The 26666-nt window shown below is 42.1% G+C and overlaps 1 protein-coding gene across 3 annotated transcripts in view; it reads left to right on the forward strand.

The window, feature by feature from the left end:
• Positions 1-3459: 3459 nt before the first annotated feature.
• NMNAT2 (nicotinamide nucleotide adenylyltransferase 2) overlaps positions 3460-26666 on the forward strand; it is a 164420-nt gene continuing 141213 nt past the window's right edge. Inside the window, exons 1-2 of one of the 3 annotated variants that reach the window (XM_045049379.1) lie at positions 3460-3685; positions 21149-21294. In XM_045049379.1, the coding sequence (XP_044905314.1) occupies positions 21210-21294 (85 nt within the window). In that variant the 5' untranslated portion in view covers positions 3460-3685; positions 21149-21209. Of the gene's footprint in view, positions 3686-21071; positions 21295-26666 lie in introns of those variants that run through there. The other 2 variants (XM_045049380.1, XM_011290996.4) reach the window with 2 other exon arrangements.

Consider the following 26666-nt stretch of genomic DNA (forward strand, 5'->3'; position numbering starts at 1 on the left):
CAGGATACATACAGCTGCAAGTCACAGAGCATGTGACAAAGACTGCCTCAAGTAATGAACACATTTATCTGGAGATAGATGGTTCCAGGGTTGGGAAGTGGCTTGATGATGCCATTAAAGATTTTTTCTTTTTTTTAATCTTTCCACACTGACATTCTTGAGTGCTGAAGGTTGATCCTTGCATAGTCATCTCCTGGTAACAGAATTGCTGCTACAGCTCCAAGATCACATCTTCATGGAATAGTACTGGACCCCCATCTCTGTTTTCATCAGAAATAAAAATTGCTTGCAGAAGTGGGGCTCCTGGGTGGCTCAGTTGGTTGAGCGTCTGACTTCAGCTCAGGTCACGATCTCACGGTTCATGAGTTCGAGCCCCGCGTTGGGCTCTGTGCTGACAGCTCAGAGCCTGGAGCCTGCTTCGGATTCTGTGTCTCCCTCTCTCTCTGCCCCTCCCCCACTCCTTCTCTGTCTCTGTTTCTGTCTCTCTCAAAAATAAAAATAAATAAACATTTAAAAAATTGTTTAAAAAGAAAAGAAATTAAAAAAAAAAATGATTCACAGAAATAAATCCATTCTTCCACCCCAGCCAACTTCCCCTCAAGTATCATTTGCCAGAACTGGGTCACGTAGCTACACTGGCTTCAAAGACAGGTGGGAATGACTGCCTAAAAAAAAAGAAAATTGGCAACCAACAGTGTCTACCACACCCATAAAAGAAAAGGCTCTTTTTTTACTTTGTTTCAAAGGCAACCTCCAAACCTAGGGAGCAAAAAGCATCTCCACCACCCTTTTCTTGGACTCTGGAATTTTTCTTGAATCACTTTGTAATGTTTATACTATCACATTCATTCATTCATTCATTCATTTGTTCATTCATTCAGACTAATTGGAAAGAAGATAAATCTGAGTTAGTTTGAAATGAAAAAAATAATAGAACAATCTTAGGAACTTGTATGTCTATCACTTTAAACTGCACATTATCAGTAAAAACTGGGCTAGCCAGAGAAATCCAAGGACAAATCCTTCAGAAGAAGCTTTACGGAATGAACACGCATCACCCGGGATAAATATGTTCTTTGTACCCAAACGGACCAAGCTTCTTAAACATGTTTTTTTCTGCATTCCCCTTGCAACACTGTTTGGCGTGTGTATTTTTTTGTATACACAGGGTGTATGCAGGGTGGAGGAGTGGTTAATTAAGGGAGCAACCAGGGGCACCTAAGTGGCTCAGTGGGTTAAGTGTCAGACTTCGGCTCAGGTCGTGATCTTCCAGTGGCAAGTGCGCTGGAGCTCTGCCCTGGGCAGCTCAGAACCTGCTTCAGGTTCTGTCTCCCTCTCAGTCTGCCCCTTCCCTGCTTGCTCACACACACACACTCTCTCTCTCTCTCAAAAATAAATAAAACATTTAAAACAGGAGAGCAACTAAAGGAAACTTAAGTAAATTAACATGATACCAGCTTTTCAAATTAGTTTAGTTTTCAGTTTGGTTTCCTAACAATTCAATTATCAGGAATCTTTGTATTTAGGGAAATCCTATTTGTTACTCTTTCCCCAAAAGAAGAACACATCAATAATCAAATAACTACTCCCTAATTATCTCTTGTGTAAATATGGATTTACATATCTGAAGTTTGGCTAATATATCGCATACTTTTCGGCCTTGGTTCCCCTTAGTTGTATTATTTTTAAAAGTATTCACATCTCTCATAACAAAAATTTCCAGGTAAACTCTTGTTTTTATGCTCCCTGAGCAAGACACTTCCCTCTCCCCACCCCCCACACACCTCAAACGAATATACCAAACCTCACTTTATGTTTTATCCAAACTTGCCTTTTTTTTTTTTCTTAGCAGAGCTTTTAGGAAAAGGTGTGAGCAGGATTCATTCTTCCCTCTCTGAATTCCATTCCCAAGGTTGATAAATTAAAGCTGAACCAGGTCATTCTTATGTGAAAAGTACTTTCCTTTCTTTCGGTGTCCTGGATTTGCTGAAGATCACGATGACGACAGAAGGGAGAACATGTCACAATCGGCCACCAAGGCAGTTTCTTATCCATTGATTTGTGAAAGCTACTCCTTTTCAGTAGCATACTTCATTTTTTTTTTAATGTTTGTTTATTTTTGAGAGAGAGAGAGAGAGAATGCGGGGGAGGGACTGACAGAGAAGGAGACAGAAAATCTGAAGCAGGCTCCGAGCTGTCAGCACAAAGCCCAACGTGGGGCTTGAACCCACGAATCGTGAGATCATGACCTGAGCCAAAATCAAGAGTCTGAAGCTGAAATGACTGAGCCACCCAGGCGTCCCAACATACTTCACTTGAATCCACATTATGGCCTGCATTTTTCCAGAGGCTGAGGAAGCAAAAGACCCATCATTTCTAATTATACAGTTTGATTACTTCAAAGAACATTTTGGGTGCTATTTAGATGAGGAAATGATCCCTTTACTATTTGTTAACATTTCCTCTACTGTGATGAAATTGTTGAGACCATGTTGGAGACCACCTCAATGCATGGAGAGTCTTGAGTTGGGGACCTAAAATGGCCCATGCTTTCCTTTGGTCAGGAAGTCTTCCTCGAAAAAGATGTCCCCTGGGATTAAGAGATCCTAGAAGTAGGAGGAACTTGGAAGATCAGCTGAGCCAGAACACTTTCAAAGCCTCGCAATGTTAGGGAAAAGGAGGCTCCAAGCAGAGGCGGGCTGGTGTGGGAGGAAGCAGGGCACAGGTGCTGGTGATCAGAGGCACTGAGTGCTGCCTTACCTACCCCATATATCACCAGGATTCCAACTGGTGGGGCTCTGGCTGGCAGTCACTTCTGGATAGGTTGTTGTGTTCAGCCTCTAGCTGGAAATGTCACTGGGCTTCAAAGTGGGTTGGCATAGCCTTCTTTGTCTAGGCTAGTTATCGTGTTTGAGAGCCAAAAGACCCACACCTACTTGATTGTCCTGCAATTGAGAAAGGAGGGTGTGTACCCCCATCCACAGTCTCCTTTCAAAAAGGCAGCTTGGGGCCTTGCAGTAGGAGTGGACGCTGGACTCCAACAGCCCTGGTTCCAATCCTGGCTCTGCCACGTGTAGTGGCTGAATGAATGATCTAGGGCAAATTACTTGACTCCTCTGACCCTTTTCTCATTTGGAAAATTGTAATAACAATCCTTGCCAACACGCAGGCTTTTAATGAAAAGTCAGAACACATGACTTTTAAGCTCACCTGACAATTTCCTTTCATCCCTTCACTTAAAAATACAATTCTTTCAATAGTATGGAGAGTGAGAAGGGCTCTCATTCAGAGGGATGGCAGGAGAAAAATTTGTAGCCTATGCAGGCCAATGGATGTGTGCACAAAGGCAGTTCAAGAAGACAACATTAATCACAAGCAACTATAAAGGTGAGTCATATAACGCACCCTCCCCACCTTTACAAAATGAAATCTCAGCCCTTCCAGAGCTTGAGACCTCTCAGTGCATCCTTCCGGCTTCATTTCAAATATCTACATGGCCATCTGTCAGCATTAAAACTGAGAGTGAATTGGAGGGGAGGAGCCAAGATGGCAGAACAGCATGGACGCCTTTTGTGTGCCTCTCGTCCGTGAAATACAGCCAGACCAACACTAAACCATCCTGCACACCTAGAAAACTGAGGATTAACACAACAACCTGCACAACCTGAACCACAGAATTCAGCAGGTACGCGGCGCAGAGCAGTGAACTGGGGGAGGGAAAAGCCGCGGAGGGCAGGGAGCCGCTTTTGTGTGGGGAGAGGACGGAGACGGGCGGGGGCGGGGAATACGGGAAAAGCACCCCCGCCAAAAGCAGCTGGAGAGAAAGTGGCAAAGTGGAAACAGCCGCAGGGAGTGAACTAAAAAGGGGGAAAAGAGAAAGGAGAGGGTTTACATTCCATTAAGACAGTAAACAGGGGGAGCACAGAGTCTGAAACTCCGCAGCTCCATACCTGGCGGTGCTCTGGTGAGAAGAACGAATCCTCAGCAGCAGAGTGGAGTCCGGGGTTCTTCCGGCCACAAGGGGAGAGGCGGTTCCCCTGCTGGCAGGACACCTGGCTGTGTGGGTTCCCCAAAGGCAAGGCCCCAGTGGACCTGGGAGAACAACCACATTCGCTGGTGCTGGAACAACATCGTTAAGAGTGAAACCTGGTGCCAGATGTGTGTTGTGATTTGCCATAATCCCTGAAACGCTGCTGCTATACTATCTCACAAACTTTTTCTGGGGCGGGCTGGCACCCGGTCACAGTCTCTGGCCATTGACAGCAGCATGGTCCCACAAACATTCCTGGGTGCGGCTGGCACCCAGCCATTGCTCGGTGAGAACCTCCTGCGGAAGGGCAGAACGGGTCAAAGCTGCAGTCCCTCAGAAGTAAGGGGACGGGAAAAACAGCCGCATCTGAGACAAGACTGGGGAGGGTGGTGCTGCCTGGCAATTGATCACGGACTGTGTAGGAGCTGGGGGTGGATGGAAGCCGAAGACAAAGGACGGGTGAGCGATTGCTGATCAGGGAGAACAGAATTCTCATACTAGAGACTGGCTAGCAGGGCGACGCCATTTTCATCACTACTGCGCATGCGGATACGCACCTACAAGCGCCATCTAGTGGAGAATGGAGTCATTACACTAAGCCCCACCCAACTGGGCCAACCTCACTCCTCAAGAACACAAGTCTCACCACCTGCTTAGTTTATGGGCTGTAAAGCTCTTCATAGTTTGACTTCTAGGGGAAAATGAAGTAATTTCAATCATATTTCAGTCTGTTCAATGGTTCATCTATTCAATTTTCTTTCTTTCTTTTTTCTTTTTTTCTTTTTGTTTCCTTTTCTTCAATACAGAAAGAGAAAAATTCATTTTTATTTTCCATTTTTATTGAAAATATTTTTATTTTTTCTACTATATTTTTTACTTTTGTGTAAATTTTTTCTTTTTTTTCAACGTTTATTTATTTTTGGGACAGAGAGAGACAGAGCATGAACGGGGGAGGGGCAGAGAGAGAGGGAGACACAGAATCGATAACAGGCTCCAGGCTCCGAGCCATCAGCCCAGAGCCTGACGCGGGGCTCGAACTCACGGACCGCGAGATCGTGACCTGGCTGAAGTCGGACGCTTAACCGACTGTGCCACCCAGGCGCCCCAAAATTTTTTCAAATTCTATTTTACTTCCATCATTTCATTTTAGTCTACTTCAGTGTATTCATTTTTTCAAATTTTCAAGTGATTTCCTTTTTTTTTTCTTTCTCCTTTTCTCTCTAATCTATCAAGCCCCTTTCAACACCCAGACCAAAACACACCTAGGATCTAGCGTCATTTATTCAATTTTGTGTGTGTGTGTTTTTTTTCAATTTTTTTTTTACCTCATTAACTCCGTTTCTCCCTTCAAAATGACAAAACAAAGGAATTCACCCCAAAAGAAAGAGCAGGAAGAACCGACAGCCAGGGACTTAACCAACACAGATACAAGCAAGATGTCTGAACCAGAATTTAGAATCATGATAATAAGAATACTAGCTGGAGTCGAAAATAGATTAGAATCCCTTTCTGCGAAGATAAAAGAAGTAAAAGCTAGTCAATATGAAATAAAAATTGCTATAACTAAGCTGCAATCTTGAATGGAGGCTACGGCGGCATGGATGGATGATGCAGAACAGAGAATCAGTGATATAGATGACAAACTTATGGACAGTAATGAAACAGAAAAAAAGAAGGAAATTAAGGCAAAAGAACACGATTTAAGAATTATAGAAATCAGTGACTCATTAAAAAGGAACAACATCAGAATCATAGGGGTCGCAGATGAGGAAGGGAGAGAAATAGAGGTAGAAGGGTTATTTGAGCAAATCATAGCAGAAAACTTTCCTAACCTGGGGAAAGACACAGACATCAAAATTCAGGAAGCACAGAGGACTCCCATTAGATTCAACAAAAATCGACCATCAACAAGGCATATCATACTCAAATTCACAAAATACTCAGGCAAGGAGAGAATCATAAAAGCAGCAAGGGAAAAAAAGTCCTTAACCTACAAGGGAAGACAGATCATGTGTGCAGCAGACCTATCTACAGAAACTTGGCAGGCCAGAAAGGAGTGGCAGGATATGTTCAATGTGCTGAATCAGAAAAATATGCAGCCAAGAATTCTTTATCCAGCCAGGCTGTCATGTAAGATAAAAGGAGAGATAAAAAGTTTCCCAGACAAACAAAAATTAAAGGAGTTTGTGACCACTAAACCAGCCCTGCAAGAAATTTTTTTAAAAAAAAGTTTTTTTTAATGTTTATTTATTATTGAGAGAGAGAGAGCATGAGCAGGGGAGGGGCAGAGAGAGAGGGAGACACAGAATCCAAAGCAGGTTCCAGGCTCCGAGCTGTCAGCACAGAGCTGGACGTGGGGCTCGAACTCACAAACCGCGGGATCATGACCTGAGCCAAAGTCGGACGCTTAAGCAGCCCTGTAAGAAATTTTAAGGGGGCTCTCTGAGGGGATAAAAGAAAAAAAAACAAATAAATAAAGACCAAAAGCAACAAAGACGAGAAAGGACCAGAGAACACCACCAGAAACCCCAACTCTACAAGCAACATAATGGCAATAAATTCATATCTTTCAGTACTCACTCTAAACGTCAATGGACTAACTGCTCCAATAAAAAGACATAGGGTAACAGAATGGATAAGAAAACAAGATCCATCTATATGCTGTTTACAAGAGACCCACTTTAGACCTAAAGACACCTTCAGATTGAAAATAAGGGGATGGAGAACCATCTATGATCTTAATGGTCAACAAAAGAAAGCCAGAGTAGCCATACTTATATAAGACAATCTAGACTTTAAATAAAGACTGTATCAAGAGATGAAGAAGGGCATTATATCATAATCAAGGGGTCTATCCACCAAGAAGACCTAACAATTGTAAACATTTATGAGCCAAATGTGAAGGCACCCAAATATATAAATCAATTAGTCACAAACATAAAGAAACTCATTGATAGTAATACCATAATAGTAGGGAACTTCAATGGACAGATCATCTAATCAAAAAATCCACAAGGAAACAATGGCTTTGAATGACACACTGGACCAGATGGACTTAACAGATATATTCAGAACATTTCATCCTAATACACATTCTTCTCCAGTGCACATGAAATGCTCTCCAGAACAGACCACATACTGGGACACAAATCAGCCCTCAACAAGTATGAAAAGATTGAGATCATACCATGCATATTTTCAGACCACAATGCTATGAAACTCGAAATCAACCACAAGAAAAAATGTGGAAAGGTAACAAATACTTGAAGACTAAGAACATCCTACTTAAGAATGAATGGGCAAAAAAAAAAAAAGAAAGAAAGAAAGAAAGAAAGAAAGAAAGAAAGAAAGAAAGAAAGAAAGAAAGAAAGAAAGAAAGGGCTAACCAAGAAGTTAAAGAGGAAATTAAAAAGTTCATGGAAGCCAATGAAAATGATAACACCACAACCCAAAACCTCTGGGATGCAGGAAAGATGGTCATAAGAGGAAAGATATAGCAATCCAGGCCTTCCTAAAGAAGGAAGAAAGATCTCAGATACACAACCTAAAAATCCTCAAGGAGAAAGCAGGCAAAAACCTCTTTGATCTTGGCCACAACAACTTCTTATTCAACCTGTCTCCAGAGGCAAGGGAAACAAAAGCACAAATGAACCATTGGGACCTCATCAAAATAACATCTTCTGCACAGCAAAGGAAACAATCAGCCAAACTAAAAGGCAACCGAAGGAATGGGAGAAGGTATTTGCAAATACATATCAGATAAAGGGTTAGTATCCAAAATCTATAAAGAACTTATTAAACTCAACACCCAAAACACAAACAATCCAGTGAAGAAATGGGCAAAAGCCATGAATAGACACTTCTCCAAAGAAGACATCCAGATGGCCAACTGACACATGACAAAATGTTCAACATCACTCTTCATCAAGGAAATACAAATCAAAACCACAATGAGATACCACCTCACACCTGTCAGAAGGCTAACATGAACAACTCAGGCAACGACAGATGTTGGCCAGGATGTGGAGAGAGAGGATCTCTTTTGCATTGTTGGTGGGAATGCAAGCTGGTGCAGCCACTCTGGAAAACAGTATGGAGGTTCCTCAAAAAATTAAAAATAGAACTACCCTACAACCCAGCAATTTCCCTACTAGGTATTTATCCAAGGGATACAGGTGTGCTGTTTCGAAGGGACACATGCACTCCAATGTTTATAGCAGCACTATCCACAATAGCCAAAGTATGGAAAGAGCCCAAATGTCCATCGATGGATGAATGGATAAAGAAGATGTGGTATATATATATACAATAGAGTATTACTTGGCAATCAAAAAGAATGAAATCTTGGCATTTGCAACTATGTGGATGAAACTAGAGGGTATTATGCTAAGCAAAATTAATCAGAAAAAGACAAATATCATATGACTTTACTCATGAGGACTTTAAGACACAGAACAAATGAATTAAGGGAAGGGAAGCAAAAATAGTATAAAAACAGGGAGAGGACAAAACAAAAGAGACTCTTAAATATCAAAAAGAAACAGAGTTACTGGAGGGGTTGTGGGAGGGGGGATGGGCTAAATGGGTAAGGGGCATTAAGGAATCTATTCCTGAAATCATTGTTGCACTATATGCTAACTAATTTGGATGCAAATTAAAAAAAAATTAAAAAAAAAAACTGAGGGTGAGTTGGATGTGTTCATTAACTTGGTTGTGGTAATCATTTTACAATGCATACAAATATCAAATCATGCTGTACACCTTAAATATACAGTTTTATTTGCTAATTATATCTCAATAAAGCTGAGGGGGGGAGACAGAGTGTATTTTTTATGGACTTCCAATGTTCTTTTTTTTTTTTAATGTTTTTATTTTTGAGAGAGAGGGACAGAGTGGGGGAGGGGCAGAAAGAGAGGGAGACACAGAATCTGAAGCTGGCTCCAGGCTCTGAGCTGTCAGCAAGAGCCCGATGTGGGGCTTGAACTCACAGACTGTGAGATCATGACCTGAGCCGAAGTCGGTCGTCCAACCGACTGAGCCACCCAGGTGTCCCCAGACTTGCAATGTTCTATAGTGTCCTGTGTGCTTTTCTCTCTAGAGTGCATCTACTGAAATTTAAGAAATTTCCACACACACATATCCGTGTAGAGTAGCTCTCACTTCCCATACTCTCCTCTCCTTCCCTGAGTCCTCTTTATTTTTCAATGTATATTTATTTTTGAGAAAGAGAAAGACTGCGTGGAGGAGGAAGAGGGGCAGAGAGAGAGGGAGAGAATCCCCAGCAGGCTCTGCACTATCAGACCAAAGCCTGACACAGAGCTCCATCCCACGAACAGTGAGATCATGACCTGGGCTGAGATCAAGAGTCAGATGCTTGACAGACTGAGCCACCTAGGTACCCCTCTTTGAGTCCCCTTTAGATCCTCCTCTCTGACAGACAATTGCAAGTGAGGTGAGATCCTCCCTTCCTTTCATTTTCTCTTTTCCCAGGGCAGCTGGAGGCCCTGCTAACCCTAAAGAGACTATTGCTTGCATTTACTGAGACAGGGGCTAGTCTAGGGCAAATGCCACTAGACCTGGCCAAAGTGGGGGAAGCTCTATAGTCCCCCTAAGACAGTGTTTCCTCTTCCCCACAATTCCAAAGTCAGGGCCAGACACATCCATGTTTATCGGGTGCCAATCATCCCAGGGACAGAGAACTATCTTCCTTTCACCAGATAATAAAGTGTCCTCCAGGCAGAAGAAATAAATCATGGAGCCAGCTCCTTTTGGTTCCTCTGGATGACAGCTTATTCATCCTTCCCTCTCCCCTGCCATTTCTGAACAGCTGTTTGAGAATCACACTGCCCTGGTGGAGATAGCTCTATCTCCCAAGCAAGACCCCTTGCTTATCTGCACCTTAAAGTAGGATTGACCCATGTGATAGTAAGTGTTACAGCAGAGGTGGACACAAACATCAGGGGCCCTCTGTGTCCCAGTCACCATAAGTCACGACAGGAGCACTCAAAGGGTGTTCTGTCTTAAATGTTACCTTTAGAACCAAAACTTGGTCTCTCACTTCACCCCAGTCCTTTTTCCATGAGTCATAACAACTCAGCCAGACTTTTAAGTGCAAGAATAACTTTACTACAATATGGGAGCATCAAGCCAAGACTATCCACAGAATGCCAGATTTACCCAGTATAGAGACTGAATCCACTCTGCTCCTCGGTCCCACTGCCAGGCTGCACACACTCCACCGCTCAGAAGACTGTGGCTGAGAAACAAGAAAGAGGCACCCTCTGATCTCGAGAAAGGCAAGAATTTTTATGACTAGGCTCTATAGCCTTTGTGTTCAGATTTAAAAATAGCATGTCTATTCTCCTTGATGGCCTGAAATCCTCAAATCCCCCTCATTCTTTTTTTAAAGTTTTTTTAATTAAAACAATTTTTTTAATGTTTATTTATTTTTGAGAGGGAGAGAGACAGAGTGTGAGTGGGGGAGGGGTAGAGGGTGAGGGAGCAGACTCCAGGCTCTGAGCTGTCAGCATGGAGCTCGATACGGGGCTCAAACTCTCAGACTGTGAGGTCATGACCTGAGCTGAAGTCAGACACCCAACTGAGCCACCAGGTGCCCCCTAAGTTTATTTATTTATTTTGAGAGAGAGAGAGTGTGTGAGTGAGTTGGGGAGAGGCAGAGAGAGAGAGAAAGAGAGAGAGAGAGCAAGAGAATTCCAAGTAGGCTCTGTGTTGTTTGCATAGAGCCTGACACAGGGCTTAAACCCATAAACCATGAGATCATGACCTGAGCCCAAGTCAGATGTTTAACCAACTGAGCCACCCAGGTGCCCCAAATCTCCCTCATTCTGAAGCTAAACTAATTTCTGTAGCCAGCAGCCTGGAGGTTCTGATCTGGACACTTACTGGTTACAACCTTGAGGAAGGCACTTAAACTTCCTGAACCTTGTTTTCTTTCCTCATATGAAAAATTCAGAAAAGGGCCTACAAATGCTTAGCTCACAGAATCATTCCTTGTAAGGATCCAATAGAATAACATGTGAAATCACTGTGGATGCTAAATGGTTCCACACATGTAAGTAATTTTTGGGTCAAGTTCTTAATAATAAAAAATGTATTAATCACAACTGTGCTCATTCCCTTGTAGAACCCTGGGGTCCCCTGTGCATCTTTCTCTTTTCCCAGTCGTTACCCATCATTCTGCTTGATTCATCCTTCCCACATTCTCCCTTCCCCTGCTCATGAAACACGCATGCACAAAACCTATAATTCTTTCACCCATTATTCTAACTCCTGTCAATCAGTTTCTTTTTCATTGCGTATTTACATTTCCCAAATAACTGCATTTACATATAATTTTCTCTTGCCCGCACAAAAAGAGGGTACAGCTAGATACAGCATTTAAGGGGGTGTGTCAGATTTCAACTCAGGAAACAGAAACAATTGTAGGTATTTTAAGCAGAAAGGGATTAAAAACAAGGAATTAAGGGCTTATGAAATTCACTGGAAGAGCTAAACAAAAGGAAGTTAGGGGCCCCCACTGGGGTCTAGATTGTAAGGGCACATCACAACAGCTGTAGTCCAGAGGTCAGCTGCCAAACCACCTCTCCACGCCCACGACTTCAGTGACTAAGATCTGGGGACTACTGGAATACGGGTTCCGGCTTCGGATGTCAACAGTGTTGCTTAGCAGCAAGAGCAGTAGCAAGATGGCCTTAGCCTCACTTCTGCCTTCCAAACCTCAGACAAGGGCATTGCCTTGGTAGATTTAATTAGTATCCAGAAATCTAGTTGCAAAGGAGCCTGAGAAATGTCATTTCTGACTTTCTAGGGCCAAAAAGTTCAGGAGTGTACATACAGGGCTTTGGGCATGGATGCCTACTTCCATCTGATGATAATCTGCTCAAAGGAGTGACTTTACGCTTTATGGAGTACACAACACTGTGATGACCTAAAAGAGAGCCTGTGGAAAGAGGGAAAGCAAAAGTGCACAGATTGTGTAGTTGCAGGCATTACCATCACCTGTTGGGATTTATTTGGGCCAGTCTATTTCTTAAAAACATGTAACTCAGAATAGGAATAAAAAAATCTCAGCCTACCCTCTACAAGAAATTGGAGTTCTAAATTTTTTTTTTTAATTTTTTTTTCAACGTTTATTTTTGGGACAGAGAGAGACAGAGCATGAACAGGGGAGGGGCAGAGAGAGAGGGAGACACAGAATCGGAAACAGGCTCCAGGCTCCGAGCCATCAGCCCAGAGCCTGACGCGGGGCTCAAACTCACAGACCGCGAGATCGTGACCTGGCTGAAGTCGGACGCTTAACCGACTGCGCCACCCAGGCGCCCCTGGAGTTCTAAATATTAACAAGACGTTCCTGGCTTCAATCAGATTGTTGAACTTGATATCTATAATATATATTTTCTTCTTATAGCAATGTTGGGGGCATAATTTTGCCAAGTTTGTCTACTGTGCTCTATAACAATCCTGCCCAGCCAAGTAGTGTGGATAGAGTTGGCCTCCTTCCTGTTTTCCTTCCCTTTCCAAGCCCAGTATGGGTAAATGACCCACGTTTGGCCAATTAGAATACTTCTCTTTTTAATCACAGTAATTGATCAGGGATGGGCACAAGATGAATGCAGGATAATGAGAGTCTTCCTTAAGAGTTTACTGGCATTCCTGGGAAGGATGTGCCCTCTTTCAAGGTGATTATGATCTGTAAGACAATGTCTTGATGGGGTGCCTGGGTGGCTCAATTGGTTAAAGGTCCAACTCTTGGTTTGGGCTCAGGTCATGATCTCACAGTTTCGTAAGTTTGAGCCCCACAAATTCTCTCTCTCCTGCACTCTCTACCCCTCAGTCTGTCTCTGTCTTTCTAAACATAATTAAATAAACTTAAAAAAAAACACAATGTAATTTGAGGCTGCCAGCAGCTACCTTGCTTTGATGGGGAGAGCACCCATCTGAAAATAAAGCAATCACAAAGGAAAGTAGATTGAGAGATGGTAAGAGACAGAAATGGGGTCTTGATGATATTATTTGAACTACTGAATACAGCTTTGCCTAAAGCTAGATCTACCCTTTAGGTTTTTGTTATATCTATGATATATTGTGATGTTTTGGTATCTTTAAACAACAAAAACAACAACAACTCTTCTCTTTCTGGGGAGAGGCTGTCTGTCCCAGAGGTAGTCAATTCTTAGAGATAGGAAAGGGCCCAACAAAGAGTATATGCAAACTACTTTGCAAACTTTGATATGCATACTACTCCAGAGCCAGACCTTCTCTACCAGGCTCATGAACTCCAGGAGGCAAGATTCTCTGTCTTTATCATCCTAGGGCCAGGCACCAGGCAACTAGGTATCACCCCTGCAGCCCAAAGCCCTCCCAAATTATTCAAATTAGCCTATCCTGAACTGCTTACTCTGCTCTGCTTTGCCTTTTCTATGGAAGTAAAGGTCCATGGCCTAAGCTTTCACCTCATTCCTCTCTTCCACCTCCTGACTATCCTGGTGTTTTTCCCTGTGGCCCTTGCATGACAAGTCTCTGTCTCTTGTCTCTAGAACCTGTGAAAATATTAAACTTTGTTTTCCTGAGCCTCTCCTGTGTCTCCTCTTATTTATTTATTAACACTTTTTTTTAACATTTGTTTATTTTTGAGAGAGAGACAGAGACAGAGTGCAAGCAGGGAAAGGGGCAGACAGAGAGGGAGACACATAATCTGAAGCAGGCTCCAGGCTCTGACCTGTCAGCACAGAGCCCGATGCAGGGCTCGAACTTGCAGACCACAAGATCATGACCTGAGTCAAAGCTGGATGCTCAACAGACTAAGCCACCCAGGCAGCCCCTGTGTCTCCTCTAATACCCTACTTGGCTGACCATCTCATAAACAACTGTAAAGTAATTTCCTACTCACATAGATCAATAAAATCTCTTTGTCTTAAGCTAGTTTAAATAGGGTTTCTGTTATGGATTTCTGAAATAGTCCTGAGAAAAGCAAGCAATTTATAAAATCTAAAAATGTACCAGACCAACCTTGAGCCTCCTCAACTTCACCAACAAAAGGAATACAGGTGGTGAAGATTCAAACTAACAGGTCCAAATGGTACAAATTTTTCTTATGTCTCTATTCTTCTGAAATCAGTTTAATTAGTGCTGGCAAGTTGTGAGAATAGCTCAGCTGTGCCACTGTTGTTTTCTAGATCTCATAGGTTTGGGGGATCATGGGATTGAAATTCTAGGTTAGATCTGACTTAACCAAATTTTGAGGTAGTGACATCATGGGAAAGCATATTTTGTAGTTTAAGTTGCCTATCTTTTATTTAGCACTCCCTTGAGCCAAATGTTTTCCATTTGGGCGGCATAAAGGAGAGGCAGAGTTATTCTCAGATGTCATTTCAGGGAATACTAGACTTTGTAATTATACTTCTAAGTCTGCTACAACTGATTTTTTCTATCTCCCACTTCTGCTCTTGGGAAAACTTTAAAAGTTGTGAGATTCTCAGTCTCAGGATGAAAATAGTGATTTATACTCTCCTCTCCCCGCCATCTGAAAGAAGCCATGGTGAATAAATTAGCAAATATCTGAGCTAGCTGAGGAAATTTATCTTTAATGATATACAATGCTTATTGGTTATAAAAACCTGTGTACTTTTTCCCTTTTGCCTGTGGCACCAGCAGAATGGCCATGTTTGTAATTGACAACCAGGCTTTAAATTTGGGAAAATTTGGGGCACCTGGGTGGCTCAGTAGGTTAAGCATCCGACTTCGGCTCTGATCTCGCGCTCCGTGAGTTCGAGCCCCACATCAGGCTCTGTACTGACAGCTTGGAGCCTGGAACCTGCTTCAGATTCTGTGTCTCCTCTCTCTGCCCCTCCCCTGTTTGCACTCTGTCTCTGTCTCTCTCACAAAAATGAATAAACATTAAAATTTTTTTTTTTAATTTTGGAAACATTTTTCATTTGTGAAATATGATTTGAATGATTAGAGAAATTATAAGTCTGAGTGAGGTTTTGGGGATTTAGAGCTAGAGGAAGGAGAATTTTGATCTAGGGGCATTTTTCACCTCACAGATGTAAAAATGCTTGCGGAGAAGATGGGGAGGGTAATGACAGCCATTTTAGCTGTATCCCTGAAGACATTTATCTTGAAGAAAAGTGGAGAAAACAAAGGAGAGAGAATTATACAAACGCAGAGGAATGTAGAGCATCCCAAAGAGTCATGGTTCTCTCAGAACAATACTTTTATAGGGAAAATATAAGATATTCACTCTCTGACTTTATGTCAAGAACTAAAGAATTCACATCTAGGAGTGCCTGGGTGGCTCAGTAGGTTGAGCGTCTGACTCTTGATTTTGGCTCAGGTCATGATCTCAGTTTCATGGGTTCAAGCCCCACGTCGGGCTTTATGCTGGCAGCACGGAGCCTGCTTGGGATTCTCCCTCTCTCCCTGACCTTCCCTTGCTCACACTCTCTCTTTCTCAAAAATAAATAATAAATTAAAAACTTAAAAAAAAAAAAAAAGCAGGGGCGCCTGGGTGGCGCAGTCGGTTAAGCGTCCAACTTCAGCCAGGTCACGATCTCGCGGTCCGTGAGTTTGAGCCCCGCGTCCGGCTCTGGGGTGATGGCTCAGAGCCTGGAGCCTGTTTCCGATTCTGTGTCTCCCTCTCTCTCTGCCCCTCCCCCGTTCATGCTCTGTCTCTGTCCCAAAAATAAATAAACGTTGGAAAAAAAATTAAAAAAAAAAAAAAAGCAGAAGTCACATCTATGTGTGTGCCTTTTTGCTCTTCCTATAAAGGATGACCCCTAATACTACCTTGGAACCATTCATAAACATGGAATGTGATGTAAATGGATGATTAGTCTGGACTAGGTGAATAGGGAGAGAAGGGAGCATGCATACCCACTTTGCTAAACTTTACATGTGTACATTTCAAATCAGATCCAATACACACTTATGCCTACCCATCAGAACAGATATTTTCAGCAAGGAGAGTTCTGGATTGGAATGTCTATCTTGACCTATTTGGAAACTGAACTGGCTAGAGCAGATTGCAAGATTTAGGTTGTAGGAGAATGACTCTGGTTCCTTTTCAGCCTAAAACAATTACCCAGCTGTTGGAAAGTTGAAATATTGGACCAAATTATATTACCTAAGTTAAAATAAGCACTCCTGAGAATAGATCACTATATATATTAAGGTACATGTATTATGCAAGAGTTGACATTCCCATTTCTGTATCTTATAAACCAGCCTTGGAATCTTCCCTGAAAATAAATTCATTGTCAGTATGTTTTTGGCTATTTGTTTTTATTGGTTAATATATACACTATTGGCACATTTCCAAAGCTATTACCCTCTGTGATCAGAACTTTCAGAAACCTCCTTGACAAAGCCACCCACAGAAACAACTAAACACTGAAAAACGATAGGTGTTTTGTATGGAACAACTATAGAGTATGACCTAAAGATGACAGTATGCTTTTTAAAAAGTCAGTAAGTCACACATGGTGTTATTTGATCCATATTGCACCCCTGTAAAGTACACATGGCATGTTTTATAGTATTTCCAGTTGACAAAATAAAGTCAGCAATAAATGACTCGCCCAAAGCCAAACAATTAACAAATGGCAGGACCAGGATTTGCTCTCCATGTTTTAATTTATTTTTTTATTTTTAAATTTTTACTTATTTATTTATTTTTAAGTAGACTCCATGCCCAACCTGGGGCTCGAACTCACTACCCTGAGATCAAGGGTCTCATGCTGTACTGATGGAGGCACCCAGGTACCCCTATCCATGTTTTTGTATTCCAATTCCAGAGCCTTCTTTGGGGATGCAGAAATTAGATATAAGCATAAGGAAAATGACAAGAGACAATTAGAATCACAACCAATTAGGGGCGCCTGGGTGGCTCAGTTGGTTAAGCGACCAACTTCAGCTCAGGTCATGATCTCGCAGTTTGTGAGTTTAAGCCTAGCATCGGGCTCTGTGCTGACAGCTCAGAGCCTGGAGCCTACTTCAGATTCTGTGTCTCCCCCTCTCTGTCCCCCTCCCCTGCTCATGCTCTGTGTCTCTCTCTCAATAATAAATGTTAAAAAAAATCATAACCAATTAATCTAATCGATAGCATTTAAACTAATCTATAGCATTTAAACTATTACTTAAGACATAACCTACAAAATTGAAAACATTTATTGCATTGTATTGACACACTCCTGTTTCATTGTTACTCTCTGGGCACTGGGCTGGTGAAAAGATTTTTTTTTTTATCTTAATTCATCAGTAAATATTTACTGACCACTATTATGTGTAGAGATTCTGAGTTGGATATGTTTTCTTTCTTTTTACTAAAATTAACCTGTAGGGGCACCTGGGTGGCTCGGTTGATTAAGCATCTGACTCTTGGTTTGGGTTCAGGTTATGATCTTACAATTCATGAGTTCAAGGCCCACATTGGGCTCCATGCTGACACTGCAGAGCCTGCCTGGGATTCTCTCTCCCTCTCTCTGTGCCCCTCCCCTGCTCATGCTCTCTCTCTCTTCCAAAAATAAATAAATGAGCTTTAAAAAAAGGATGAAATTAAAAAAATAAAATTAATAAAATCAACTTGTAGCATTGAGTGTCTAATCATTCCAGCAGGCTAACACAGAATTTTGTTGTCTACTTTTTCATTTCTCCTGGATAAAGAAGGGAAAACCTAAAGACGTGGTAGAGCACTTCTCAATCTGTTCTTCAAATCTCTGCTAAGAAGTCCCACTCTCTAATTTATTAAATAGGTATCACTTATTGATCATCTACTATATGCTACGTAGTCTACATCCATTACCAGGAATCCTCAAATCTCGGTGGCTTGGTATTGTTATTCTCATTTTTAGGAATGTGGTTAGTATAGGGTAGCAGTGAAACACGATGAGATAGTAGCATTGGATCAAGAGCAGGGCCTTCAATCAAAAACTACTAGAGTTGGAATCTGGCTGCATACATACTCGTTGTCTGAACTTGGAAGAGTTGTTTCATTTCTCTGTTCTCCCTTATGCTCATCTTTAAAATGGGGTAAATTACATGAACTTCTTAGACTTATATGAACTCACAATCAGAGTTACTTTGAGTGTCAAATGAATTAACATCTGTAACCAGCTTATGGTGCCTGGGCTTCTTAGCGATACTCAAGGGATGTTAGCTACTATTAATTTGGTGTGCCCCAGGGCTGAAGCTGATGGACTCTTTTTTCATTTAGATATCTGTTACTCCCTAGATGACCTCATTTAATCCTATGGTTTTAAATATTAAGCTATACCGATGACTCCAGAATTTGTATCTCCTGCCAAGCTGATACTTTTCCAGTGTAAGTTAGCTCATGTCACTTCCCCACTCAAAACCCTCCAGTGACTTCCTATCTCTGAAAAAATCAAAGCCCTAACCATAGCTATGAGGCCCTATCTATATGTCTGTTCTATTTTTCTGATGTGTCTCCTACCACTTTTCACTTTCTTTCTTTTCTTAAGCAATACAGGCATGCTTGCTGAACAATCCCAATCATTCCTGCTCCTTCAGGGTCTTTGTATTTGCTATTCTGCCGGGTATATTCTTCTCCAAATGACATATTCCTTCACTTGCTTCACATCCCTGCTCAAATACCATCTCAACAGAGATGCCGTCCCTGACCACCTCATAGAAAGGAGGATTTTCCTTTCCTTTTCTTCTTACCCTGCTTTATTCTTCATTGTATCTATTGCCATTATATTCATTCTTTTTTTTTTTTTATGGTGTGTTTTCCCCTCTAGAATGTGAGCTCTATTAAAGTAGGGACTTTGTTTTGTTCACAGTCCCTAAAACAAGTGCCTGGCACAGGGCAGACACTCCATAAATATTTATAGCTTAACTATAATTATGCTAATTGCCCAGCTAGTGTCAGAGTTTCATACCCAAGTCAGCTTCCCTTCAATATCTCTTGTTCTTTCTACTCCACTAATCTGCATCCCATGCCAGGAAAGATACTAACCCCATTATAAATGTACATCAACTTGTAGGACTTTTGTATCTGAACTAGAAATTTTGTGCACATTAGGGTTGATTTGCAATTCAGCATAATTTAGCAAATATTTACTGCACAAATATTTATGTGATCTTGGATAAGAAACAACGATCAACCAGTAATATAGGGTAGCAATTTATTCAAGAAATCTAGAAGCCTAGGAAAGGTAAATATTTGTACTTGTGGAACTCTAAATTCAGAATTATTATGGACATCTAAAATTAATACAATGTAGTATGTCAATTATACCTCAACTTTTTAAAAGGCCATTAAAAAATAAGAATTATTAGGTCTATCTATTGTATCACAATGGAACACTTAGTTATCCCCCAAAGTTTCTTTCCCCACTTTCTCAATCTCAGCCCACTCCTTTGCTTACCCCAAATTTCTAGACATTTTCTTAGATTTCTCTTTTCCTCATCCCACACATCCAATCCATATGCAAAGACCATAAACTATCAACAAAACTTGTTGTTGTTGTGAGACCACCTGCTTCTCACCAACTTCACCTTTATAAATCCTAGTCCAAGGACAACTCTACTTAGCCGAGGCCACCAGCAGAATTTCCTAAATGCTGGCCTTGCCCTCCTACTTTTCAACTGCCAGCCAGAGTGATCTTATAAAAATGTAAATTACTCATCACTCCTCTGCTTAAAGTTTCAGTGGTTTCCTTTTCTCATTCCTAAGTTATTCCACTTAGAAAAGCATCCCAGCCCTATCCTAGCCTGGAAGTCCCATTCGATTCTGTCCTGATCAACAGTCCAATCTTGTCTCCTAGCATTTTCCCCTTATTCATGAACTCTAGTCACACTGGCCTTCTTTCACATCTATGAGCACAAAAAGACCTTTCTTTGTCTCAAAATATATGTACTAACAGGTACTTGTCCTTTAGGCTGCAGTTTAAATTTCACCTGCCCAGGGAGGCCTTTCCTGACTCCTGGATTTGAAGTGGTCCCCACTCTTCCATTCACCTTTTGTTTTGTCAGAGTGCATGGCATTCACTTATTGTGCATTGCACAATTGGCATTTAATATTTTCCTCCTGGGGTGCCTGGGTGGCTCAGGCAGTTAAGCACACGACTTCGGTTCAGGTCATGATGTTGTTGTTCAGAGTTCGAGCCCTGTGTCAGGCTCTGTGCTGACAGCTCAGAACCTGGAGCCTGTTTCAGATTCTCTCTCTCTCTCTCTCTCTCTCTCTCTCTCTCTCTCTCTCTCTCTCTCTCTCTTTCTCTGCCCCTCCCCCACTCATGCTGTCTGTCTGTCTCTCAAAAACAAATAAACATGAAAAAAAATTTTCCTCTTCTGTGTATTGTCTATCTCCCTCCAGTAGGGTTTATAACAGCGCCCCAAACATAGTGAGCACTCAAGAAACACTTGTTGGATGGGTAAATCTTTGTCTCAACTTTGGTGACTTATGTAAGATCACAGTAGTTTTCTAATACAACTTTAGTCACTCTGCCCCATCCATGTTTTCAGCATTGCTTCAACCCCTCCCCCCCCCCCAAAAAGTCCATCATTCTAGGGGAAGGATTCAGGATTTCAGATTCAGTTCAACAGTTCAAAATCATCAGATAAGGGGAAAAAGAAAGACAGAAATCAGTATTCCTGACATGAACAATTGTCATTTCTCACTTAAAAAATTGAGGAAGAAAAAAAATCCCAATTCTTAAGATCAAACACTTTTGGAGTTGGAAATGTTAGAGAAAGTAGATGTGGACAGAAAAATGTTAGCGTGTGGGAGGAAAAGTCAGAAGGAGGTAAGAGAAAGAATACTCACCATGCTGTGAGTATTCATGGTTCTGGGCGTGGGTACCACGTCTTACCTGCAGAAACACTAGGGAAGAGCGTGATGGAGTGAGGTGGGTGGGGGCGAGGAAAGGGAGGGGCGGGAGACCAGGACCAGAGACCTGGAAAAGGACAACACAAAAAGAAAAGAGAAGGACGGAGCAATACAAAAGCAGCTTCGGATCTGGCCGGAGCTGCAAGCGTTAAGGGGAGGCGGGGAGTGACGCGGTTTGCGTCTGGAGCGGCTCCTTGGAGTCCACAGCATCCACCGCCGGAGCCTCGCCTTCCTTTCTCCCTCTGCAGACATATCGAGACACAAAAAAAGAGGCGACCCCTGGACCAGCGCGAGGGACCCACCCGCAAGATGACGGAGACCACCAAGACCCACGTTATCTTGCTTGCCTGCGGCAGCTTCAATCCCATCACCAAAGGGCACATTCAGATGTTCGGTGAGTCCTCCCGCCCACCCCCGGAGGCTGCTTCCGCCTCTCTCCTTCCCCGGCACCTGTATTTTCCAGGGCGACCCAACAGTAAGGCGTGTGCCCCTCGGCGGGATGCGCCGGCTGATCCCTCTGGTGGGAGGTCAGCCCCTCTATTTCGGGCTCCTGGGAAGGGACGTAGACTGCGCTTCCCAGGCGTCACTTGCTCGGGCCAGACCCGGCACGCTGGGGGGCCAAAGGGGTGGGGGAGGGGAGGGGCCGGAGGTGACTGGGTTTAGACCCGGTGGGAGGTCGAGGTTCTAGAACTGGGGTGCGGTGGTGTGGTAGTTTGGTCACTTGGCGGGTGAGGATCGGGGTGGGGGCAGAGATTGGGACGCGGAGAAGGAAGGAGGGGGTTGGAGATAGCGTGCTGTTTGTTTAGGATGGATGGAAAGCTCGCAGGAGTTAAATGATGTACATGCCTTGGAGACACAAACACACTGACACACAACACACCATTAGCAGGTCTGGGGCTTCAGGGAGATTAAATTAGGGTTTGGCTAATGGTTCAGGGCGGCCCAGGGGCGAATGTTTGAGGGTTGTGGACCGTATATTGCCCGCGCGAGGGGGATGGCTGAGTGAAAGGGGTGGGGGCTCGCCAGCCAGGGCTTGGCTGCCGGGACCCACTGCCTAGGAAGGGGAGGGGGCGGGGCGGCCGCTGCGGGCAGCCCTTTTCGAGGCAGCGGGTGTTGATGGATCCGGGCCCAAGTTGGCTGAGGCTCTGCCCAGGGCGGCGATGGCACCCGGAAGGCTTGCGGCGTGCGAGTGTGTGTATGAGTGTGAGTGTGTGTGCGCGCGCGAGTTGGGGCGGGGGGAGCGCGCATCGTTGCGCGTTTGTTTCTTGGAGGTTTTGGGGCGTGGAGAGAAAGGGAGCGAGCAGGGGCTCCTGGCTGCTGCTTTGGGATTCAGCAGGGGCAAGGGAAATGTGGTCAGTGCCTGTTGGAGATCTCGGGCCACTGGTGGACGCGGCTTCGCTGCTGCTCCGGTAGGACCCAACGGCGCGGGGGCGTGCGCATTTAGACCCTGAGGGAGGGACGCGGAGGTCACTTTAAAATCAGGCATAGAGTAGAGGTTAGAAGTTGGAGGTGCTTTTTCTCTGGCACTGAAGTAAACGAGAAGAGGAGAGAGAGTGGGCTGGAGATGGATGAGAGACGGGTGGGAGGCCCGAGCCAGCCTGCCAGCAAGGCGCTATCCAGAGGCGGCAGTGCTGAAGCACAGGGCGAGCGGGAGCTGGCTTCGGGCACACGTGTTTACGCGAGTCGGAGGATTGCGCGAGCCCTCGTCGGGCTGTTTAATGAAAGTCACATCATATTGGTAAAGAATGGGCGAGGTGGCTTTGGTTAAAAATACTCTGCTCTTAAACCTAAAAGGTGCGTTGAACTGGGCCCAATTATTTAAAGCCTCACGAAAAGAATATAGAAAGACTATGAGCTGAGGGGAGACCAGGTATGCACATTGATGGGATCCAAGGAGGGAGACTGGGAGATAGCCATCCCTTCCTCACCATCCCTTCAGCTTTTAAAAGTGTTTTATTAGGAGCTAATGCTAACTTACTTGTTAAGTAAAGACTTTTGTTTAAGCATCAGAATAGACCAGAGCATCTCCTCATTCTTCTAAGGGAATATCGGCGCCCTGGGAACACTGTAGTTTCGCTGGTGCTTTTATCCCTGGCCTGCCTTTCTTCTCTGTCCATATTTCCTCTAGCCATTTTATGCCACTGTACTTTGTTCCTCTCAGTTGCCCAGGCGGGTTTGGTTGTGCTTTCCTCTAGAATTCCTTGGCTCTAGAAATCTTTAGTGAGCCAGCCAGTACTCTGCCTTTTTTCCTGGGGTTAAAGTAGTTAATTCCACTTGTTTTGGGTTGTAGGATGGGTAGATTTAACTTGAGAACCTAGTATTCCGTCTTGCAGCTGAAAAGAGTTTGGTAACAGTGATAAAGGCTTTTGTTAAGTCCATGCTGACCTGCCAATTCTCCATGAGTTTAGAGGATAGAATATGTGGAAATAGGCATGGATTACAGCAAAGAGGTTTAGACATAGAATAGGTGAAAGAAGACTTTCTGACAGGGGTAACTATTTGCTTCATATTGGAACTGAGGGATAAGAGAGAGAATATCTGTCAACAAAGCCTTATGAGTGTCCATTAGTTATACATAATCTGAAGAGCAACATGGAAAGCGGATATGGTATGCTCACTGTGGCTATAAGGAGCTTATAACCTAATGGAGGATTTAGCACATATACATATGAAAGGAAACAAGAACAAGAACACAAAATATATATTAAACTATTCTTTGTGGACTCTCTCATGGGAATCTTTGAGCTCATGAAAAATTTTGTGATTTCTTTCTGTATATATGTGATATCACTTATTCCTAATAACAAAGTTACCAGAAAGGCATCATGATCTCCATTTTATGAATAAGAAACTGATGTTCAGAGGGGAAGTGACTTTCTTAAGTGGCTTAAGTGATATGGAGAGCAGGTGGCAGAGTTGAGACTTGAACCCCACATTCTTAATTCCTCTTGCAGAGACCTTTGCACTGTACCAAATGCAGGAACAAGTGCGCACTGATCTGACTGCATAATTCCATGAAGTCTATTTCCTTCAAACATATACTAACAGAGATTAGAATTAAGTTGGACATCAACTAAATGGGATTCCTAAATATGCATTTTGAGAGCTTCCCACCATCTCTAAAGAAACCAGTTATCCATGAACTATTTTCTTCTTTCAAATAGCTTTTAAAATCTTCTCCACACATTACAGAAATAATTAATGCAATAAAATTGTCAAACTTTCTTTAAGGTGTCTGAAATCTGTAATAGAATTTTTTTTTAAGATTTGAACAGGACTTTAAAATTAGACATCTTTATTAGAGCTCCCATGTTTTGAAATCTAATTGTTTACCAAAGAAAAAAGAGAAAGATTATAAACAAAAAGAGATGTGATGTTCAGAACTGAAAGCTCACTCTTAATCTCTGTAAAGTAGTACTTTTACAGTTCTCAATATTTGTAAAATATTTTAGAATGAGCTTTTCCTTTTATTTTGATGAATGGGAAGTTGTATTCCTAATTGTGGCTATAGAAACATATAGAAAAATTTAATATTTGTGATAGAAATAGTTGACACCTATATACTTGATTATAAGTAAAATGTTTTCAGGGATAAGTAAATTTTTGGAAAAATCAATTCATAAACTAACAATGTTTTACTTCATGAGTCTGCCTTATTACATAAGAAACTAACATGACACTGGAAGGTTTTTTGTGTTTTTTAACTTTTAAAAAATGTTTATTTATTTATTTTGAGAGAGAGAGAGAGAGAGAGAGAGAGAGAGAGAGCGAGCATGAGACAGGGAATGGCCGAGAGAGAGAGGGAGAGAGAGAATCCCAATTAGGATCTATGCTGTCAAGCACAGAGCCTGATGTGTGGTTTGAACTCAGGAATCATGAGATCATGACCTGAGCCAAAAATCAAGAGTCAGATGCTTAACCGACTGAGCCACCCAGATGCCTCTTAACTTTTTTTTTTTTTAATGTCGATTTATTTATTTTGAGAGAGAGGGAGCTCAAACAGGGGAGGGACAGAGAAACAGAAGTGGAGAGAGAGAATCCCAAGCAGGCTCCATGCTCTCAGTGCAGAGCCTAATGTGGGGCTTGATCTCACAAAGCATGAGATCATGACCTGAGCTGAAATCAAGTCAGACATTCAACGTGGAACCCCTAGAAGGTGTTTTTTTTAAAACACCTAAGATCTTAATTATTAATTATGTAGTGATTATATTTCAGTATAATTTCTTTGCATTTATATTGCTGTGTTTGTCGATATATTCATGCCTGGGAAATCAGATAATAAGTTTAAGTAGAAAAATAAGAAAGGACTGATCAGAAAAGTTTTGCCATAAAAAATAAAGGAACTGAAACAATTAGAGCAGAGGTGAATTCTGGTTTTTGATGATTGAAAAATAACTAGATTTTCCAGTTTTTCTACTGGAATAGAAAATAGTAATATTTTTACTTTGAACAAGTGGGTCTTTTGAAAAGAGACATGATCCAATTCTGTTCCTCTTCAAAGGTAGTGAAGAGGGCTTCTTAATTATTGTAGAATTGGAAAAGCAGCCCCTATTGCTATAACTAGAAATCATAAGAAAAATGAATTTGAGTTGCTACTGATATAGATAACTGTCAGAAATCAAGAAACTGTTTAATATGCTCAAAATGGATATTAAAAAAAAGACCATTAAGCACAAAGTGGTGCTTTTTACTTTTGGCACCATTATCTTATTTGATTCTACTCTGCAAGTTAAACTGGATAATATTATCATCTCCCTTTTACAAATGAAAAAGCAGAGGTACAGGTGTAAGTCATTTGGCCGAGGTTATAAGCAAAAGTCAAGATAAAACTAGTTTTCTGATATCTAGATTCTCTCTCTCATTTAAGATGCCTCTTTATTCCTTTAGTTGCAACAGCACCTATGAAAAGAAAGTCACCTAAATTTAGTTATTAACAAAGGGTTATGGGAACTTTGTGAATATTTTCCTTGGTAGTACAGGCAGCCAACAGAATATATTCAACAAAGATATCTGTTCCCAATATCTTATACTATAACAAGGAAAGGCTATTTCTTTTCTTAGTACCCTGTATTTACCATGTAACTCTATCACTGGAACATTTTTTCCACCACTCTCTTACCTCCTCCTTCCTCCCCACTCTCCTGTTACCACAACTAACACCTACTTATTCTTCAGATTTTACCTTCAGTGGTACCTCCTCAGGGAACCTCCACTGACTTCTAAATTAAGTATGGTTACCCTGACATTTGATCCCACATCACTTTATACTTTCCATGACATAACTCTCATCTCATTATGTTTAATGACTATTTTCCATGCGAGACCTTAAGCAATATTAGAACACAAACCATGCATGGTTTCATTATGGATTGATTTCCTTGTGCCTAGCATGGAGTAGGCTCTCCATAATAGTATAATTAATAAAAGTTACAAATAGCAAGTCTTTGCTCCATCATAGTTGTTGAGTAAATACAAAATAAATGAATGTATAAAATCTTGTTCAAATAGAGGAATCAACCATGCACAAAGGCTGGGGTGGTAAGACAGAAAGCCATGATGTATTAGAACAAAGGAAAGTTTAGGATGGCTCAAGGAGAAGGGGAGTAAGAGGTAATACTGGAAAGACAGATGGAAGTCTAATCGATTATGAAAGCTTATTAAGTCATGTTAAGGAATTACAATTTTATCCCAGGGAATGAAAGAATATCACATGGTTTTTATTTTATTTTATTTATTTTTTATTTTTTTTTCAACGTTTATTTATTT

This window comes from Felis catus, chromosome F1 (genome assembly GCF_018350175.1).
Source record: "Felis catus isolate Fca126 chromosome F1, F.catus_Fca126_mat1.0, whole genome shotgun sequence".
Taxonomy (NCBI): Eukaryota; Metazoa; Chordata; class Mammalia; order Carnivora; family Felidae; genus Felis; species Felis catus.